This window comes from Patiria miniata, unplaced genomic scaffold (genome assembly GCF_015706575.1).
Source record: "Patiria miniata isolate m_02_andy unplaced genomic scaffold, ASM1570657v1 HiC_scaffold_1, whole genome shotgun sequence".
Lineage (NCBI taxonomy): Eukaryota > Metazoa > Echinodermata > Asteroidea > Valvatida > Asterinidae > Patiria > Patiria miniata.
This window is the reverse complement of record NW_024037047.1, coordinates 24007233-24029766: the sequence shown is the minus strand read 5'-3', so window position 1 is coordinate 24029766 and position 22534 is coordinate 24007233. Positions and strand designations below refer to the sequence as shown.

At 41.3% G+C, this 22534-nt stretch overlaps 1 protein-coding gene across 1 annotated transcript in view; it reads right to left on the bottom strand.

Annotated features, from left to right (window-relative positions):
- Positions 1–12399, bottom strand: part of LOC119726226 — a 32645-nt gene extending 20246 nt beyond the window's left edge. Inside the window, exons 1-3 of the mRNA XM_038197842.1 lie at positions 11769–12399; positions 6628–8714; positions 2766–2918 (exon numbers count right to left, since the gene is read on the bottom strand). Coding sequence (XP_038053770.1) covers positions 2766–2918; positions 6628–8690 — 2216 coding nt within the window. The 5' untranslated portion in view covers positions 8691–8714; positions 11769–12399. The remainder of the gene's footprint in view (positions 1–2765; positions 2919–6627; positions 8715–11768) is intronic.
- Positions 12400–22534: the final 10135 nt, after the last annotated feature.

Below are 22534 nucleotides of genomic sequence, written 5' to 3'. Positions count from 1 at the left end.
CAATATGAAAGTACTTACGATGGTGACATTTCCAGTAGCCTGAACTTGAAAGATATTTTTTTTCCGGCTTAGATTATTTTGCGGTATGGTCGTTTTTCTCTTCCATACATCACTTCCTTTGTTTGTGCCCAGCGATTGTTGGTAAACTATGGGAGGCCGTAATTATAAAAGAAATAATACATAATTTTATAAGTTTGAAACAATTATATTCTATCGGAAATCAACAAGCAAAACGGGAGGTAACTCCTTTTGATACCAAGGGCGTAGATCCTCAGAGAAACCAAAATGTATACATTGTAAAGCCTAGGTTTAACTTTTGAACACATTAGAAGCGTTTTAAACATTGTAACGCGTTTTAGGGGAGAGACGCAGTAAAAGGCCGAGGCTCCATTTTGAGTCGGATTCATGAAGCAGATATCCATGTACGAAAATAAAGCCTTCAACATAAATGTGTAAACGCCTCGCGAATGATTCTGTTTAGAATGACTAAACTTCGTGTTTAAGTTTTAAACAATTAAATATGGGGCTCTGGAGGTGCCATCTAAGATGATGAGATGCAGAGATAACTTTTCACGGGATGACGACATCTTACACTTAAGATATCAACATGACATCATGAGATTAGGATGTCGACATGTGAGGGATGTCGACATCCCGTGATTTATTATCTCACGATGTCGGGATCCTACTTTCAGCACTGTGCCATCCGTGATAAAGTATCCGAGGATGCCGACATCCCTCTTAAAGCACGTCGTCATCCCGTGATAAATTATCTCAGGATGTCGACATTTTACGTGTAAGATATTCTCATCCTGTGATAAATTATGTCAGGATCTCAACATCATGGATGGCACCTATAGAGCACCGTACTTATGTTTTAAAGTGTTTAAAATTTAAATGTTAAGTGCACGTAAGTTTGAATTCCAGCACGGGTAACCATTGTTAAGGTGCTAGCTGCTGCGAATACCTGTGACCATACCCATTACTCAATAACCGTTTAAACGCGTTTCTTTCCAGGAACGCTGTACTTTTAAGCTGCCTTTCAAGTCGGCTCAGTCTCGACTTTCACTGATCCTGTCGAGTAACTTGATGCTTATCGTCTTTGTTTTACTCCCATCCTTACGACTGCGACGACCCTGCAATACCCCAAGGGCGGATCGGTGCAGACTCCGCTGCAAGTTTCGACTCTATAACCGAAATGGGACGCGCCGAGAGATTAACCGTAAGGCGTTAATACTTTGCTCCAGATACAGACATCATCATTACCAAAAGGTTCAGTCTCATTTTGCAGTTACAAACCTTCATTGAGGAAAGCAAAACGCAGCAACTGCTTTAAAATGAACACTTCCCGCACGGTGACTATCTTTACATTGATAAAACCAACAAAACATCAACTTCACTAGTAACAACTTCCAATATGTTGCAGTTTCACATCGCTGTGAACTATTATTTCCAAAACTGAACCTGGTGTTATACTTTCAAGGATCTTTACCAGTCCTCCTACTCAGACGTTTCTGACGTCATAAGAAATCTTTCTCATAAGAATATGTAAATTTGCAATGCAATCGTCTGCTGATGCAATTTAATGAAGAGGTACATCACAAGGAACGACAGATGCTTTTCGCTAAATTTTTTATAAAAGCTGTTCACAGAATCAATAGCGCGATTATTAGCCCGAAGTCGGTAACTCCCCTCAAAGAAAACGAGTGATGTTGTACTTCTTAAATTTATCTGTGCAATCAGGTTGTTGAAATACATCAATTACCCGATAATTATCCCGATGTTGTTGGGTTCCTTCCTAAATTGGGAGTAAGATGTTAAATGAGACCGATTTATACAAAAACAGGTAGATGAAATAAACACTTTCCAAGTAATCTTTGAGCAGGTCCGATTATTGATTAGGTTTAACGAGCGTGGGCACGCGCAGCGGGCAGAGCGAGGGACAGCCGCCCGTCTCTCACCCACGGCTCTGCCGACAAGCGCCGCTGGTGTACACTTCCGGGCACGGATAAACGGAAACACTTTTTCGTGTAACCGCGCCGATGATATGGTTTATTAACAAGCACTTGGCATGGGCTCATAGAAACAAAGCACTTCTCATACGTCATTTTCACACGTAGTCCCAATTTAAATAACTGAAAGCTCTATATAGAGACAATATTTTTGTCAAAAAGAAAACCATAATTTTTTTTTAATTAAGGGGATGGATTTAATTAACATTGGACTTACATTCAAAATGAAATTTTTATCTAGGAATTTAGATTATAATTATTTTGTAATTCTGATTCATTTCATTCGATAGTTTGAATTTAAGCTCGTACAAATTAGTTTTAGCAGACACAAAAATATTTTTTAAACTCAATTCTCTCTGATATTATTTGGGGGAGTGTGGCATAGTGGTTAGGGTTTGTGACTCATGATCAGAGGGTCAGTGGTTCGAATCCAGCTGCTGGCCATATGTGGTGTCCTTAAGCAAGCCACACCAACCCCACTTGCCTCTCTCCACCCAGGAGTATAAATGGGTACCGGTATTAGCTTGGGAGTTTGTGAGGGACTAGCATCCCATCCAGGAGGAATAGAAATATGCTCAGTCGTTTCATGCTACTGAAACCGGAGATAAACGCCGGCCTGATGGGTCACATTGGCTCGTGACAGACTTGACTTACTTACTCTCTGATCATTTTCACCACACCGTTTTTGGTATCTAATTATCTTTCGAACTCTTGACCGTTAAGTCAGCCCCTGACCCCTGACCTCTGACCTACCTCAATGCCTCGAAGTCCAGCGGGGATTCCTCTGTCCGCTCGTTAGAGAACGCGCCACGCCGCCCTCTCGGGAAGGGTGGCCCCGCCCCCTCCTCGTCCCCAAGGTCTGACTGATCCTCTAGACGTCCCGTGCACGATTTCCATCTCTTTCGCCTGAAATATTGAAAACAAAACAAATCAATTTGATCATTCAAAGATCATGGTTGTTTCTTTCTTACGTGTCAACACATTTTTTATTCCTGCCACTCAAATTCAAAAGAAATGGCAGTTTCTAACTAAAAGCTGTCCAAAATATACGCTGGTGGGCTAAGGAATATGACAATAAACGGGAACAAAATGCGAAAAAAACTTTTTTTTTTTGCATCTCAACTTCCAAGAGAGTGTATCAATTTCTGATTAAAAGCCCACAAAAATATATCGATTGGTGGTGGACAAAGGACTGGCAATAATTAATGGTGGAAACGGCCCATATGGTACCGACTGTTACGAAAATATCCGCAGGAGAAAAAAAGATAGAAAATGCACTAGAATGCAACCACATATCGATTCTGGTGAATAAAATATCATGAAAAATCTATTTCCAACAGAAATATTAGAAGCAACTTTTAGAAATACAGAGCGCGATGTCGCGAAACGCGAACAATGAACGACATCCGATTCCCAAGGTTAAATTTCCCGCCTAGAAAACGCAACTCAAAAAGGCGATCATCTATAAAAAAAAAAACCACCCAGACTTTCGATATAGACTCTGTTTTTTTCAATAAAGGAGGAAAGGAATTATTAAGGTCAGCGTAGGTGTGCGATAGCGACGCTGAAATGACGTCATCAGACGCTTTCGCGGTAACGAATCGGTAAAGTTTAAACAAGTTTAAACTTTGATTGGTGGATAGACATTGCGCGCAAAAGTCTTAGACCTGACGTCATAGTTCCCTTTCTTAGGCGAATGCATTTACGTTTACGTGACGGAAGTCCCTGTTTTTAGTGATCGAGTTGTTTTCTGGTTGGTGTACCACAATCTTCCTGCAAAATCACCCCCTCAATCGTAATAACAAGTGGCACGACAGACACTTGAACGGCGCTACCCACGCAACGACAAAACAGGCTTCGAATAATTTAAAGTTGGTGTATGCGTGCTTTTTGGGCGTGGCACCTTGAAATATAGATTTTCAAATTAAATTGATAATTTTCTAGCATTACATTAAATATGAGCTTTCCAATGAGATATCACACAAAAACATCGGCCTACGACCAGTAATCAATCAAATAATTTCAACTTTTGAATTAAGAGCGGGACGCTCCTAATTCGTTCTGAATAATGTGCGCAATTTCTGAACTGGAGCGCGCCATTTAAAACCACTTTTCAAAACTGTATAAAGGCCTGCAAAAAAAAAAAAATGTATTTGTTACAGGACATAATATACCTTTAAAATTTGTTCGGAAAAGAAAATCGAAATTTTGAAAAGGCACGTATATAAACCAACTTTAAATAAAGCACAAAATCCAAATAATTATAGTCCCCCGCCCCCACCCCCAACAAGAAAGTTTCCAATAAAACTTGCATTGTAAAAAAAACTCAATCGAATCTGCTTTCAGATAGTAAGGGAGCATAACAACGTGTTCTACTCATTATGCACTGGTCGTTTTTCACTTTTCTTTTTCAGATCCGAATTTCAGCATTTTCCCCTTTGCTAGCACACAGTTTCAGGTGTGCCCATTTCACTGTAAATACTGTGTGACTATTCCTTACCCACACTCTAAAAACACCTTAGTCAAAATGTTGACTGGTTTTCCTGGAATTTAGTTAAACATGCAAAGTTTCATACTATGACTAGAAAAAGAGTAGTTTGGATTTGACTCCAATGTTAGTTATTTGCATAACTATTTTTCAATACTGACTGGCAACATCTAGTCAGATTGACTGATTTTCAGTTGCACCCAGCTGACCCTGAATGGCTAGTCAAATGTAACTGGTTTCTAGTCAAATAATGTTTTTGCAGACTGTATTTTCCTTGTTTTCGGTCCTTTTTCTTATTAAGGTTTGGCTACGGGGCACTCGAGCTCCCAGAGACTTCCCATACCCCTTGGGTGCTCCACCGTCCCTGAACATTTTAAGATCACAGGTTTTTTTTTTATTCATGTAGCTGCGTCTCTGCACAAACCTCCATGCATGATCGCTAGTGGCTGTAGACTTGAGCACACGGCGACATTTCACGAGCCACCCTCGAACAATTAAAACATAATGTTCAACGCGTCGTTTTTCTCTCATCAATTCATCTCTCTGTACTAATAAACTCTCCCAATTATCCCAGGCCGCTAGATTTGCCGACAATTGCCAACCACCGTGTTTATTGCAGAGCCTAATGCATATTAAAGAAACTACAATATATGCTCTGGCGGTTTCGACCTTGGCTTTAAGACGTCGTTAAAAGCACATTGTCTAGACAGCCGATGGGTCATTAGTTACAAACCATCAATTATTGGCAAGTAATAATGAACATGCCATCTCGAAAATACAGAAATACAGCTGGAAATTGCCTATTTTGGAGAATTATTGAGATTCTAAGGCTCGCATGGCGAGGTTGGCAATAATTGGAAGTTTGCGGTGACGTGGCGTAACAATTTGTTTTGTTGAGTTAGGTGTGGTTATGTGAAGAACCTGTGATATTGTCCGGAAAAAAAATTGGAGGTTTTAACTACGGTCAGTCATATGTTAACGTAAAAGCTGTGACACCATTTTACATTTTGCGTGTGTGGTTACAAAGAACAATGTATGAAATACAGGAGCTGGTGTAGTTTGGTATAGTTAGCATATATACTGGAGTTTAGAAGAAAGCAAAATGCAGAGAAGTGTTAACTGTGGCCAATTTGAAATGGACATTTTGGGAGCCTCACTGTATTTACTGATGGATTATTTATTTCATATCTTCAGACAATAATTTAAAAATCCATCCAAAAAAAAAACCCCTTGCCCTGGTGAAGACAAAGGTTTGTTCAAACTGTCACCAATGATGAGTCTGGCTTTCTGGATTCCAGAATTATATAATGTCAATGAGAGAACATTCAGAGCTCAGTGAATCATTCATAAACAAGATAAGTTTGCGGTAGCGCCATGTGAATATCCTTTTGTGAGTATGTGCGGTTCTGAAAAGAACCGGAACCACAAAGACTCACAAAAGAGATTTAATCACATGGTGCTTCCGCAGACTTATCTTGTCTTAGTATCTTTCCACCATGCAAACCTTCAAATCATATATATCATTTATCTATTAATGCCCAAGGAGATTACGGACTAAGAGGTGTAAGATCATTTCTCTGAATCATTAATTATGTATCATAGTTAAGTGTCTGTCAAGGACATTCACGCTGGAATTAAACATATAAAAGCTTTTTGTCTTCCCCAAATGTTGACCGGGAGTAAGACACAAGGCGAGGGGTAGGGGTGGGGTGGGGGTGTTGCAATCGAGTAAGCGGGGGGGGGGGGGGGGGGGGGACTGCCCCTTTAAGCTATATTGATGCCACTGACAGTGCTCCCAGCCTGAAACTGGAAACTTCTACATGCACCTGAAAACACAGTCAGCGCTATAACCCAAGAAGTCTCGTTGGCAAAGTTAACAACACATTAAGACAAGATAAGTTTGCGGTAGCACCATGTGAATAAATCTCTTTCGTGAGTATGTGTGGTTCTGAAAACGTGTCGCACTTACTCACAAAAGAGATTTATTAACATGGTGCTACCGCAAACTTATCTTGTCCTAGTATCTTTCCACCATGCAAACCTTCAAATCTCATCTAACAACGTCATTATCTGCCATGACACCAGCGGTATGATTTAAACTTTTCATTGTGTCTCTTTTATACTTACATTTCCAATATATCATTACCCCATCGGTGGTACAGCATATCCGCAGTCCAGAAACTGCTCCGAATCTGCTTTTGGAAGACCTCGTCGCTCATGATCCCGCTCTTCTTCCGCAGTTTTAGCCTTCTGCCCAGGTCACTGCGCAGGTCTTCTAGCACTGCTCGTTTTTCCGCTTGAAAGTGCGCCTCCAGATCTTTGCGCGTAGTTGCTGTGCGCGGACGCGGTCGCGCACTCGCGGGACCCTCTCGCGAGCGGCTCGCGTTACTTCCTCGCGCACGAGCGTTTGGGTCGTCCAAAGTGGACATTACTGTAATGGCCGACATGGGATCGGGACGTTGTGCGTCCGGAGCATCATTCGCATCAGACTCATAGTCCTCTGGAGAGTTCCGTTGAACATCGTCCAAAATTGAGACACATTCCAAACTGTTTGTCCATCCGTGGTGAGTACTCAGCGGCAGTGCCACGGAGGTCTCTTCATGTGAATACTGTTCACTGCTTTGGTATGGAGAGAACAACTTAGAATCTTGTGATACGGATTCATCTTTGGCTGGTATTTCAGGCCGGTCGATTTCATCGACCTCGTAATACGAACACGACGATACCACCATGTTCTGTCTTTCCTCAGCCATCACGTGGTTGATGTGGTAATCGTCGGCTTTCTGTGAGTCAGGTTCTACCTGAGAAGGTGCAATCTGGCCCGTAAGCTGTGAGGAGGGATTAGGTGCAACACCGGTGGAAGATGGCGATGTTCCATTATCTAAGGAACTCAGAGATGCCCTGCTATTCTCCTCCTCGGGCCTTTCAGAAAGTGCCCTCCTCTCTGTTGACTGGTCTTGGTGTGGAGAGTCACTTCTCGGCATCCGAAAATTCTCCCGCTTATTAGAAGAGAATAAGAACTCAACTGAGCTTTCAGCAAGTGGACGTGGCTTGTAGATCCGCGCGCTACTAGCTCTAGTCTTGATTCCGTCTGCGTCTTTCTTAGCAGTGCACGTGCTTGGCAGAGCACTCGATGGACGCACTTTGTACGCCCTGCTGGGATGATGGGTTGCTGGTTGGGCGCCCTGGGGGCTGGAAGGCGGCCGTGCACTCGCGGGTCTCTGCCGCGCAGACTCTGGTCTAGTTATCAGGAACTTATCACTGGTCTGGAAGATCTCAGCGATGTACCCACTGGCAAACGCTGGCTGCGGTGACGGAATAGCAGTTGGACTCTTTGACGATACACCTCGTGGTCTCTCGGTAGTCCGACCGCTACCACATCCAGATTGGGATCGAGGTGCCCCGCAGTCACCTGGAAGTTGGTAATGGACGCGTCGGTAGGCCGGTAAGCCGCTCTTGGGCCGCGCCTCGCGTAGATTCGGGTGATTCCCGTAAGTTGGTGGACGGTTGACGGGGAGCGCCACGGAGCCACGTCGCGCTCGCCGTGGATTTCCGCGGTGTCTCTCCCGCAGGTGATCCCCAGCCGCCTCGCTGAGATTCAGATCCGGGGTCTTATCCTTCGTTTTTCCGCTCCAAGTCCAGTATCGTGGCTCGTAGGCCCCTGGTTTTGGTTCACCAAAATCCCCTTTGCATTTCGAAACAAACTGGCTTTCATCTTTAAGTTCAGCCTTGGAGGTCAGCTTTGCATTAGATCCGACAGAAGCTCTCAGGGGCGACTTTGCTCCTTCTCTGGATCCATTCCCTGAAATACTAAGCCTTAAGCCTTCTGGACTGTTCTTTGTGGAGGTAACAGTTCTAGCTTTAGTTTTCACAAATCTAGCCCGGCTGGGTTTGGCAGGAAAGGAATTCTGGACAGTCTTACTTTTCACCGAGAGTTGGACAGTTTGCGGGCGTCTGAGCTCCCACTCACAGGGCGTCTTGCGCTCCCGGCCCGCTGAGGTCCTTTCGGGTGAGTTGGCTCTCTGAACGGCGGTTATAGGGTCCGTGGATTCGACCGGCGAAGCAGGGGGCACCGTGTAAGAATCAACCTGGCTTGCCTGGCCTGAAGCCTCAGAAGACGGTGGAGAGAGTTCGGCATCTCCCATCGGTTCCATTACTGATACGGTCCTTCTGGACCGCCACAAAACCATGCTGGCAATTTATTTGCATCCAACCTGTCAAAAGGAACAAAACCATCATTAGACAATACATTTCATGTGGCCATACCAATAAAATATGTTGGCAGAAATGGGTCAATCAAATCCATGCTCTTAATTTGTTTAGTCAGAATTTTGTGCTTTTTAGCACAAGCACAATTTTTTGTAATCTACAATTTCAAAAGTTTGAAAAGCTACCATGCTTTCTCCTGCATTCTAAGGCAATTTGAGAATACTTTAGCAACTTTAGCATGGAATGGGGTGGGATGGGGGTGAGGAGGGGTGGGTGGTGGGGGTAGGGGTGGGGGAGTTAACCCCCAACCTCCTAGAACCGTCATTGCAATACATGTAGTAGTCAATTTAAGTAGGAAGAATTATAAACCACTGATGGTTTTAAACAGTTTAAATATAAATCGATTTTCCTTTTCGACTCCCTTTATTCGTCAGGTTTACACAATACTCATAATTGGTCCTTGATGCCCACGTCACCACATTTATTTCTTGCATGGCCAAATAAATTGCACATCCGACTATGGGGTATCTTTTTTTCCTCAGTTGATAATTTTTCTATTGTCGTCAAGTCTGCATGGACAAAACAAATAGCAGTAGGTCATTCATAATCCAATGATAAATTAGGCACCGACGATAAAAGAGCTGAACTGATCGACAAAAGAACTAAAGTTTATACAATAAAGTGCAAGGGTCACAATCCTGGAAGCGCCCGCTGCTTTGTTTTGCCGTGTTTACTTAACACTCGAAATATAAAAACAAATTAGCGGCCTTCATTTCCGTGTCGCGTCTCAGGAAACGAATAGTAAATAAAAAGACGATCGTTGCCAGCGCGATTGAGATAAAACTGAATCAAATTCTAAAACCCGTTTTTACTGTGAACGTGTTGGGATGTGTACCACATTTGACGAGGACACAAACTGTTAAAAAATAGGATATTGAATGCGTATGTAATCTAAAAGGTGGCGCAAAAAAGAAGGAAACCCACTATTGACAGGAACTTAAACTACGTAGTACGTACTCTACTTATTTTGAACAGTTTATTTATGTAATATAGTGAAGTAAAGCTCTTCAACCATACGTGGTGAACAAAGTCTTAAAAAAAACAACGCAAGAATAGTGTTATTATGCTAATTAGAATCCAAGTCACCTAAATCACTGTTGCCCACGTGTAAGTCTAGTGTAGTGTTATTCTGTCTTCAAATCGAGCTCCGGAGCTCAGTCAAGCGGGTGGAATAAAGCCGTCCACGATGGACAAACAGGTTTGGCACATGACAAGTTTTAACTACCATATCTCAGAAACAAAATATGCATTTGCAATCATTTTTTGGTCACTTATGTTTAAAAGTCAATATTTTAATACCATTAAATTGAATTTTTGAAATATGCTCAACAAGCAGGTGAAAATTTCATGTCAAATGTGGGTTTCCTTCTTTTTGCACCACCCTGTACATAGAATAATAATATATACAGGGTGAGTCAAAAAAAAGCGGAACCCAAACCCCAAAACTTATATTTCATGTTTAAAAAAATATGTAGCACCAAACATGATTATGACTGGAAAGCCAATTTCATAAGCTACTTTTAGATGAAAAAAATACTGAAATTGGTCTATCCGTTCAAAGAATATCACCATTTTAAACACAATGGCCCTAAAACCTGTCTCGTCCAAAAAAATGCGATTTCAAGAATCGTCGTCACAATTGTCTTTAAACATCACCAGCGATAAGATCTCAGTTTAAACGTTTAAATATTCAGCAAAGTCTTTTTGAAGGCCCGTCTTTAAAAAAAAGGAGATTTTATAAATTATATTGTTTGCCTAAGGCCAAAAAAAAGTCTCCGGTTTCTGGTATGCGCGCGCGTCGCCGTAGCCATGCGCGTCGGCAAAATGATTTTTTTTTTCAATGAAAGATGATGTCTCAAAACTGCCAAACTCACTGGTTTGACTGGAATCCTGCTGCTGCACAATTTTAACGTGTTTTTAGATGGGGTTATGATCGAGAATAAGCTTTATGTAGCCTCTCTGGTCTCCCATAATATTTGCACTAAGTTTAGTCGGGCACCATTTGCAGTCAAAAAAGCCGCGTCGCCGCACCACTTTTTGGGCAAGCTCCATACCAGAAACCGGAGACTTTTTTTTGGCCTAACCGGGGTTGTTAATAAAGATATTGTGCACTACAGGTGGTGACAGTTGTTGAAACAAGTATTCCGTGTCATTTTTCTTTGTTGTTCCAAACAGTCAAAACACACAATACATTGCTTTTTTGGACGAGAAAGGTTTTAGGGTCGTTGCGTTTAAATGGTGATATTCTTTGAACGGATTGACCAATTTCAGTATTTTTTTCATCTAAAAGTAGCTTATGAAATTGGCTTTTCAGTCATTATTATTTTTGGGGCTACATATTTTTTTAAAATATGAAATATATGTTTTGGGGTTTGGGTTCCGCTTTTTTTTACTCACACTGTATAATAAAAGTCAGAAAATTATGCAGCAGTAATTAATATACGGTATGCAACAGCCATCTTAGAGGGCAGTGCCCTTGGTTTGCTGGGATATGCATGTGTGAACCATTTGCACAATCGTTGGTCCTGAATTAAAATAGCACAAGATGCCCCCTAAGATGGCTGCTCCGTACAAGGCCTATATTCATTGAGACTAAGTATGCGCATAGTTCGTAATGGAATGATTCGGACCAAAAAATGCTTTTCAGTAACAAAAACCCAATACAATAGGCCTAAAGCCAAATAGAAAGTCAGAATTGAGGGAGAACATTTTGGAATTTTTGTCAAACCCACGTGATGCTGAAAGCTAGCCGTCTATTGGACTACGATTGCGTGACGTGTTTTGTTCCTACCCAACAAATATGCAAGTTAAGGCAAGTTGGCACATGCCAGAGAAACACCTCGATCTGGCTTATTCGTGAGTTTGTCTTGCATCAAAAAGTGCCAAGTAATTTGAAATCATGAACATTTAAACATAAAGGAATAAAATTCATATATACCAGATGGGTTTAACAATAAACTTATTTCAAAGAAGATGAAAACAAATAAAGGTTCACCTACCTCTATGTAAGATTCCTCAGATGCATCACTCTGTCTTCAGCAGACACCTTCAGATAGCTTTGCCAAGACCTTTAGAAGCTACATCAGTCATTCCATCAAGGAAAGCTTTCGACAATTTTACCACCCGATTAAACCCAATCCATTTCCTTACCGGACTCCCCGTGTTTTTTATTTACTCGGTCTTTTTCCAATCTGCGTCCATTATCAGTGATTGGTCTTCGAATTTCAGTTGCCTCGGAGGTGAGTTAGGAAACGAGACATTTAGCGGTGGGGCTTCCGGTCTTTGAGGAAATTCACTTACTTGTGTGCCGTCCTTAGAGATCTAGGTTAAAATCTCCTCTCTCGTCTTGTCGCACAAATAATACAGGTCAACTTTTCGCTTAAGTCTTTAGTCAGTCCGTTCTGTACCATCCTCAGAAATGTCAACCATGCACGATGTCGTCTGATACCCATTATTTTTTACATTAGAATCGAAATTATGGCCATAAAACTCCAACGGAATCATAGAAACGTGGTTCTCTGTGCACAACCGGCTAACGGTATACCCAAGTGTCTAGCTCATTTGTGTTTACTACATCTAAACCTGTATGAATGACACAGATCCGATTATCCCATTTTCATTTTGTCTCGTTAAAAGACATTTCGGTGGTCGTCAAATCGTTTAATCTGCCTTTAAGTTGTTTGTGTACATCGCCACGCAACTGTTAGCGACATCGGGCGGTCAATACGGATCGATAATGCGATTGTGAATGCCTGTTCGATTGTCATTCGGTTAGTCGTGTCCTGATGCTGGTAGGGTTTAAATAAAAAAAAATCCTTTCAGTGAAGCAGTCAGGCGCTTGTAGTAAGGGTCAAACTTGTTAGGAATTTCTAACAAGAAGCGTGTTATAGATTTATCTTTCACTGATAAAAAACCGTTAAATTTACGATGATGAGAAAAACTAGAAACAATAAATAATTGTGCAGTATAAGGTTGTCAAATCATCAAACAGGACATAAGTACACTGTGAAAAATGTTGGGTAAAACACTGTTGGGCAATGTAATTTTACCAACATTAGTTTGAAATAACTTTATTGTGGGTTGATTTGGCTAAAAATTGTCCACCAATTGGGAAGAATTTGCCCAAGAGTTTAACCTGTTAATATGTTGACCAACATTGGTCTACATATCAACCCATTTTGCCCAACGATGTTACAGTGTAGTCGTGTCATTCAGTCCCAAGTCAAGTCACGCATTTAATACCTAGTGTACTGCGACACAGGCATTCATTTGTCACTCTTCGTCACGTGTTACATTTGACTTCCCTTGTGATTGACATTGTGATGGACTTAAAAGCATATGTAGGATTAATTGCATGTATCTCAAAAGTAACCTCCCGAATTGTTCCTCAAAAGCTTGCTTGGATTGAAGGTCGTACTGGTACTAAACAACTCGTTAAGTTAGTCCTTCTTGCTTGCTGTCCTTTAGAAGAAATCTAAAAATGTAGGTGACTTCCAACGATCAATCAATTGACTGATTTGTTGGAAACTTAGAGTGCTGATGACGAAATCGTGTTTCGTGATCAAAAAGTTGTGCATGGTTTTGCACTGTTTTCTCGAAAAGTTTAATATCCACTGAGCTGAAACTTCAACATGTTTTAAACATTCTGTTGTGCATTGTGAGTTGTGTTTTATTGGAAAGGTACAGAATGCATGCAAAGCAAATGATCCCGAATGTCTTAAACCTTCATCACTGTGATATTCCAAACATCGTCTTGGCTCCCTTGAGATTATGACCCCTTTGCAGGATTCGGTGAAAACATAGAGCCTGTATTTTTTTGTCACTTGAGAATGTTCCTAAGTAGTAGCTTGGCAACTTATAACAACGCCAACGATTTTCTGCTTAGCAAGTAACAGAAGCTTGCCATTACAATCTCCCTTTCACACTAACCTATTAAAGGCCATTGTCGTAAATTGAAACAACTGGTTGCATACACATAACTCTATCAATTGAATATCGCGGTTTGTCATTCTAACAATGATCGCAGCAAAGTTTAAAGCGCAATTTCTTTTGCTGTTGTTGTTTGATCTTTTTGTCTTTTTCTTTTCCATCTGTGTTTGTGCATCTTCTGGTTTTTTGTTTATGTTCGCAAAGCATGCCATTAAGCCTATTAAAAAGAAAGATTCTGCTCCGATCAAAACGTCAGGGCCCTCACTACATGTATTAACGATTTGAATGATTTCAACCAATCTAGTTTGTAACGTTTTTATTTCATTTAAGCTAATACAGTAGCATTTGCGAGGTGAGCTTTTTTCCATTCATTTGCATTACGTAAAATATTCATGATTTCAACGTTGGGAGTCAGGTTGGCGCAGTGAGTGGTTCTTTCCTCTCCTTCCACCGCTACATGACCCGGGTTCGGTTCCTGCCCTGGGCCACATTTGGTTTGAGTTTTCAGTCCCTGCCTGATTTTCATGGGGTTTTCCCCAGAACATTCGTCTGGGGTTTCCCTCCAAACTTTAAAACTGTCATTTCTTCTCATTATCTCCTCTCTACAGGACCTTCTTCAGGCTTGCGAGCTACAGTGCCTTTAGGCCCTTTTGAGGGAATCCTTGGTTGCTTTACCAGAATTAACGGTCAGTGAAGATTTTGAAACGAGTGTATTTAGTCAAATATAAACTACCCTTTGAAAGTTCACCGTGAAAAGGACATCCTTGACAACTGCGTGTATAGAGAGATAGTTAAAGCATGAATTAAGAATGATGTTTTCCCTTAACTGGCTGCCCAGTGTGAAATATTGATGAGACGAAATCTCGGGCCAGCTGGACGAGGCGCGTGTGCGCAACATTCTTGAGCCAACACCTGCCGAAAGTGCACTTGCAACAATCTGACAGCACTTTAGACGAATTTGACAAGAAAACGGTCAAATTTGCGCTCAGCTCAGTCAGCTGGGTGTAAGTTTGACTGTTTTCGAGTCAAAGCTGACTGACTTTTTCTACAGCGCATAATCATATTAAGGTTCTTGTATGCTTCTTATCAGTGATGTAGTCGAGTCCACCTCATCCGAGTCCGAGCCGAGCCGAGTCCACGAAGGCTCGAGTCCGAGCTCAGATTGTCAATTTTTTAAATTTTTTTTTTTATAGCAGAACACGTGCGCGCACGAGACCACCGAGAACACAGTAACTGTCGAATTGGTCTCTTGCAATTATTCTAGAGCCTAGTAAGGTTTTTTTTTCAGAGAAATTGTCCAGGTAAAGGTAAAGGTAAAGATCCCATAGCCATTACTGGCCGTAGGGGCAGTGGGATGTTAGAGGTCCACTGTATCTTGGGCGCGGCATATGAGTGGCGGTGCCCAGTCCTCTCCTCTCGCCGTCTTACCTTCCCTGAACGAATCAGGTACCCATTTTACTGCTGGGTCGTCAGAGAGTGTTTTCCAGTTTTTGGTCCGAATGGGATTCGAACCGCCAACCTTCCACTCCGTAGCTTCACGCTCTAACCGCTCGGCTACGAGGCCCCTCTTCGGCTACGACACTCTAAAAAAGCATTAGTCAGATTTGACTAGAAACCAGTTAAATTTGACGAGCCATTCAGGGTCAGCTGGGTTCAACTGAAAATCAGTCAATCTGACTAGATTTTTCCAGTCAGTATTATTGACTTGGGAAAAATAGTTATGCCAATAACTGAATTTGGAGTCGAACCCAACAACTTTTTCTAGTCATAGTATGAAACTTTGCATGTTTAACTAAATTCCTAGTCAATTTTCAATAACTAAGAAAACCAGTCAATATTTTGACTAAGTTGTTTTTAGAGTGGAGGCCCCCTTGTCCAGGGCAAGAGTTAAAAGTCAACAGACTCGGGACTGTTTTAAAAAAACGAGTCCGAGCCAAGCCGAGTCAACTAAGGCTACGAGTCCGAGCCGAGTCACGAGTCCACAAAAAAATAGTCTCGAGTCTTAAAGGTCTTCGTCACTGTTTCTTATGTAAAACCTTTGCAACTTGCATTGTAAGGACGCCGTATGAGTATTTAGGTTTTTTTTTCAATCGTAGCCACGTTTTGATGATAACATAGCAGTCTTGTGCAACGAGCAAATCCAACAAGCGCATCATTCAAACAACTGTTCTACAGATGAAGCTGGTTTGAACAAAACTACATAAGTATTGATTTCTTTTGACAATACAGCATCAAAAAGCTTCCACTACTCGAAGAACCATAGGAGCTTTCGAACATGTCATAACAATATATCACACGTTAGAATCGATACCAGAGTCTGATCAAACAAACTGAATGGGAGATTAAGTGTTTTCGATTAATGCTAATCGATTGATAGTTATCGATCCCCGTGTTGGTGCTAACAACGTTCCGTACATGGCAACTGGATGCTCTTTCTAACAATTACAAGAATCGATACTATAAATAAAGATTCCTGTCAGTTTCAGAAAATGTTCCAATTTAAAGGTATAGTCCATCATTTGTAATTTGTGCATTTTGTTCGTTTGAATCAACAATAGTGCTCCAATTCTAAAGAAGGGTGCTGAACAACTAACCTGATGACGTTTCAGCTCAGCTTCAGCTGTATTCGAGAAAAACAACATTCTAGGATCTCGATTTCACATCAAAAGTTGCTGAATCATGTTTTGAATTGGGCCTGAATTCAGCACCCGAGACACGTTCTCGCTGAGCTGATTGCAGCTACGCGATGTCGCGCACCAATCCGGCGAATTATAGCAACCGCGCGCGCGTGTGCGTCGTGCCAACGCTTGCGCGCACTTCGCCTATTGAAAAAAAACCCGAACTACTAATGGAAATTTCCAACAGTGCTTCTTAATTAAGACTGCCTTCTTTCGTTGATTTCTTCAAAATGACAGCTTGCCAGAAAGAATAACTTCACAGGGAGTTTAGTCCCCTTACTATCTTTCAACCAGTATGTTTTTCAACAATAATTACGCCAGTTACTTTTTTGGATAGCTGCAAATGGTGGACTCTGGCTTTAAGCCTTGAAACTCCTCGCACAAAATAGACCATGATATGGTTACATACAGGAATCTGTTTCATGTTAGTTTCATAGTTCCGGTTGCAAAGAAAAACTGATGGGTATAGGCGAGTGTGTAATTTCATTTGCGTTGTATACGTGATCACTAATTTCCTGTGAGATACACCCACTATGTAACATATTTTTCCATTGTTGACTCGACATCAGTAACGAACAGTCAAAAGCCTCTTCTGACCAAAATTCTCTTCTCAAGAACAACACGATACTGTTTGGATTCAAAACCTCCCCCACTTACAGCCAATCCCCGAATGTTTTCTCTCCAGTGATCCCATTTCGTGTTCCTCACCACTCTTACATTTCGCGCCTTTTCCCCGCTCTTCGCGCCTTATTTTCCCCTTCCAAGCTCCTCCCTCTTTCCTCGATAAAAGGAAATCTTAATTTCCGATCAGCAATAACACTCTACCCGTAACCAATCATCCTATCCTCCACTCACATGCCACTCCACAAGATTCCCTTTACTAGGCATCGAACACTGATCCAGTCACGCAGAAAAGAAAAGTAAGACAAGAAACAGAGAGAGAGAAAAAAAAGGCTTTTGCAATTGCAATCTTCTACGCCGAAGCGATCCCATTCTGCCCTCTTCAGTCGATTTCGCCTACGGGGGGAAAACGCCAAATCATCCCGTGGCTAGTTGGCGCTGATTCGGGGTGACTCCAGGTTAATAGCGTAACCGCGTACAACAGCAGCCTCACACTAGTAGTCAACCCCCCAGCCGCACACGCGGCGCTTGATGACGGCCCTACCCCGTGGGCCATTTTTCTCCAGCGCCCAAATCAAGTTCCGTTCGAGTTGGCAAAAGGCCGGAACTCGATGAGGCAGCAATACCAGTGAGTGGTGTTGAGTTAACTACATGATGTTTTGACTGACTTGGAAAATATTGCGCCTTGTCACATAAAACCCGTGCGCGCCAGCAAATCCAAAATTGCCCTAAACGAGAAGGGATCATTCTATAGACTTCCATCGTGCGTGAGGCTTTTACTTTCAAGAACAAGAAATCTTTTTTCCGATTTAAAATGCAAAATATACTCAGAAAGTAATTGAAATGTGCTCGTTCGGGTGCTTTAGGAACAGGCTAACCGAAAACACGGGCGATTGTGCGAATACCCGAACCACAGTTAAAGGCTGATAGGATCATTTGCATTTATCCCAAAAGTAAGCTACCGTATTATTCCGTCTGGCTTGCTGTCATTTTGAAGAGATCAAGAAATGTAGGTGATTTCCACCAATCAGTCATTTTTTTAAATTAAGATATAACCCTAAAAGGGCCGGGTTATTTTGACCATTTCGCCCCCCCCCCCAAGATCTCAGCCATTGAACGACGAACAAATTTGAAACTCGGTACATGCATAGAGCAACTCATCATGAACATATCCAAGAGATTTTATGACTATAGGTCAAAGGGTTTAGGAATTATGGCTAATTAATTATTCACATGTACGAATGGTAATATGGGAAAGTCCAGGTTGCGCCTGAATTTTTTTTCACCGGACCCGTGGTACGATTTTTATGTTTTTGGTATCAAAAGATGTGCAAGGCTTGAGGCTAAAAAGTCATAACAGCTTGGGTCGCGAAATTTATTTTCAAGGCTATCGCGGAAAAAGTTGAGGGGGGGGGGGCGGATTCCGCCCCGGCCCTTTTAGGGTTAAAATGAATTGGAGGTTTGCGGTTACACCATGTGAATGATATCTCTTAGTGAGTTGTGTGGTTCTGAGAAGAACCGGTTTGCTTCATCGACGTTTCGAACAGCATGCTCTGCTCTTCATCAGGAGACGAGCAGAACCCACTGTTCGAAACGTCGAGTTAAACCAACTGGTTCTTCTCAGAACCACACAACTCACTAAGCGATATCATTCACCTGGTGTTACCGCAAGCCTCCCATTCACTGATCATGTCCACCATGCAAACCCTGAAGTCTTATTTAACCTTGCTCTACCCAGCCTGTAAGATTCATAAAGTGTTTCGTGTTCAAAATACTGTGCAATAGTGTCACTGTTGTCTCGAAAAGTGTAGTCTCCACTGAGCTGAAACTTCGACAGGGTAGGTTTTCATCATTTTTCTTCAAATGATTCTAATATATGCCTTTAAAAGCATCAATTAAATGGGCACCGACCCTCTGGAAAATGTCAAACTCATATGGGAAATACTCTTCATATACAATGAGACAGTTGGCTATTGTTCTTGTCTATGACATTTTGGACCAGGGTTCACAAACTCAGTGCCAATAATAGAACCGATAGAAGGAGGACGGGTGACTGGATACCGAGACTCTCCAGGTACTTGAATCAGATCTCATCTAAAGACAGTTCGTTTCATTCATCTATTGTTCCGAATAACAATGAAACTTTACGTTTGGGGCATAAATTGGTGATTCGTTTATCTGCGATTGCTATACGTACCTGGAGAATGACGTCACTGCCGTGAGTATTGACGTCATCGAGGAACACAGCCAAGTTCAACATCCATTATATTCAATTTCTTTTGTTATCTTTTTTCCTTCGTGTTCTGCCACGCACTTGCCGTGACATATTCGTTATACTTATTATATGTGGTATCATTGATAATTTTCTATATTTGGAAAGCTGACCTGTCAGTATGTGTCAGGAAAAGAATCCAAATTTTGTGTCCATTACAACATTTTTCGACCTGAATGTTCATTCTTCAACCTGACATTATTATTTCATTTAATTAATGGCGAAAAAAAGGGGTGGGGTAAAACTGTTTGAAATCCCAAAATTCCCAAATTTTGGAGGCTTATATCGTTTAAAAATAGGATCGATAAGGCTTCACACCAATCAGCATGGAATGGTTCACTACATAAACTGCGGACGGTACCCGTTGGAACGCGTGCGTAAAGTGCGTCAGTCTACGACAGTTTGACTGTTCAAAAATCAGGGAGGCGAAATTGATTTTGAAAGTGTCTTCCGCCGCCCATGTCTAGAGCTCTGTATTTCATTACTTTTCCCCCTTGATTTCTAACTTACCGAAGTGCTATGTTTACACAGTCTCAACTTATCTACACAAGTAAACAATCCAGACACCAGATATCAACCAACCGGTAAATCTTAAGAAGCATTTCGGTCAATTTTGTAAAGGTATAAGTTCAGGAAAAGAAATCTATACAGAGAGAAGTACGTACATCGACAAAATACAGGGTCTTATCTGAGCGGTCATGGAAGTGTTAACATTTTGTTGGTACAAATGTGTTGAAGAGATGTACTAACCGATACACTGGAAAACAAGGCAATTGTGAACATGTTAAATTTACTTGAATGTCAGGTGAACTTAGCGGAAAAAAAACAAACATTGCGATGACACATGGTACATGAGAAATTCGAATGCTTCGATTTATTAGTCTAGTTGTTTTAGTGTATCTTTTGCTGATGTTGATAACGTTCAGTTAGCGGACTTATCCATTTGCGCGTGCGAGCTGAGTGCTTACTTTTGATTTCAATCCAAGATGAAGTTTGGGGAAATCAATAATTTGGTCTATTCGTCCACTCTCCAGTTCATATTTTTGCTTCCGAATGCTTGAATGTACTTGTGACCAAGGTCGAGACGTCTATACCGACGCCCGGATGCGTTTACGCTCTCTTGACCTGAAACACACGGTCGATTTTTATGAACTGCCGAGGGAGTGGAGAAAAGGGAAAGGAAAATTAGAAGAAGAAGAAAAAACTAGAGGTCACGTTGTCGCGTCTTACATCAACGCAATACACGGTCAAGCGAACGTTCAGGACTTGCTTGATTGGAATTTTAGTGAAGCATTGCATGGAGGATTTACAATTTAGGTTTCCGGAGGAAAAATGGTTCACACCTCGCCTAGTCAACTTGTCACGCGAAGACCTCGTGAGTTGTTGTAAAATGAGGAAAAAAACCTTTGGTTTTCTAAAATTTAACTATTAATGACTTTGTTTACATCTTTTAAAGGCCTATACGATCGTTTGATTTTCCTGCATTTTGTTTGTTTCCTTTACTAACACCACTCGAAATCCAAAGATGAATGTTCAAAACCTAACCTGTTGAAGTTTCAGCTCAGTGGATATTACGCTTTTCGAGAAAACAGGGACAAACCATGCACAACCTTTTTGATCATGAAACGCGATTTAAAAAAATTCACCTATATACCAAAAAATCAGCTGGAGATCACCTTCTTCTACATAACAGCAAGCCAGACGGAATAATTGGGTTTTTAGTACCAGTACGATCTTTAATCAGAGTAAGCTTTTTGAAAATATTTCGGTGTGCTACTTTTGGATTAAATGTATAAATTGAGTAAAGTAATGTTGCAGTAGCATTATGAACGTGTATCTACCAGTACGATCTTTAATCAGAGTAAGCTTTTTGAAAATATTTCGGTGTGCTACTTTTGGATTAAATGTATAAATTGAGTAAAGGAATGTCGCAGTAGCATTATGAACGTGTATCTCTCTGTGAGTTTTACGTAAATCTGTGAATAACACAAGTTTTCGAGTGTGCCGTGCTCGTCTCCAATTACGGTACAATAAATAAAGCAGTTTAAAATAAAACTGGTGTTAATAATTTGTGAGGCTTTAAAGTCACATGTGTCATGGCCGAGGCTTGATTCGGTTTGGGTCACTTGCCTTGAGTCCGTTTTGAAAGTCTAACAGGATCTCCCCCGACTCAAGAAGAAAACAATAAATCAATGGGAAGTCCATTAGGATTTGCGAAACTCTGTAAAGCGGATTATCATTCGGAAGTTCAAAGTGAAATATATCAGCATCTCGAGAGGGAAATGTAGTATAGGCCTACCGGTATCTGCTCTATCGGGTACAGGTTTTACGATCGGCGTATATCAAAATCGCTTTTAATTCATGCCGCAGTGTCACTGCATATACAATAATACTTTTTGTTATAAATTGTTCAGCTCTGGCAGGAGCTTCTACATGTGACTTGTTCGCCAGGGCGGATCACGAACACAATCGTTGTTTTTGTTTTTATTTATTTATTTATTATTATTATTTTTTTTGGGGGGGGGGGGAAATAAAAATTGGTCTTGCAAAAAGTGGGTCAAAAATACGGCGTGAGGTTCGGGGCCAGCTCAAGGGCCCCGAATTATTTTTGGATTCTAGATGCTCTGTGGTGCGATCGGAGGCAATTTCTGATCACTTTAACCAATTTATTTGAGGAAAAGATGGTGGTTTACGCAGTACCTTTATTGCAACGTCACTTAAAAAAAAGTTGTTTTTTTTGTGGGGGGCATGGCCCTCGTTGCCCCCTCCCCTGGATCCGCCCTTGCTTAGTCGGTCGGTCAGTTCCCCAAAAAATATGACTACATAAGTTTAATTTGAACAATTAAAAAAAAAACATATGAAGTACTTCACAAATCTTTTTTGGTTACAATTCAAAAAGTTGTTTGTGAACATTGTGAAAATGAAAGCAAGATAATGTGCAGTAAAGTTAGAGTCATATGATATATAGAGCACTATTTTTATGTGAAACCTAGGGGGCTTAGTTTGGTCGATTTTCAGCGCGTGATTTTCGTGTGGGAAGGCGGCCCTGGCTTGTACGCACAATCAATTCGTGTAAGACAATTCGGCCAGAGCTTATTGTGCACTCGCACTTCTTCAGTAATTATTTTGTTTCAATATAATTTGGATGCCTATGCCCTGCCGTACCGAATTCATCATACATAAGGTCTTAAAGTAACATTGTTTATAAAGAGGTAGGAACTGCTAGTTTTAACTGTAAATTTGAAATAAGTCACCTAAAGTTAGC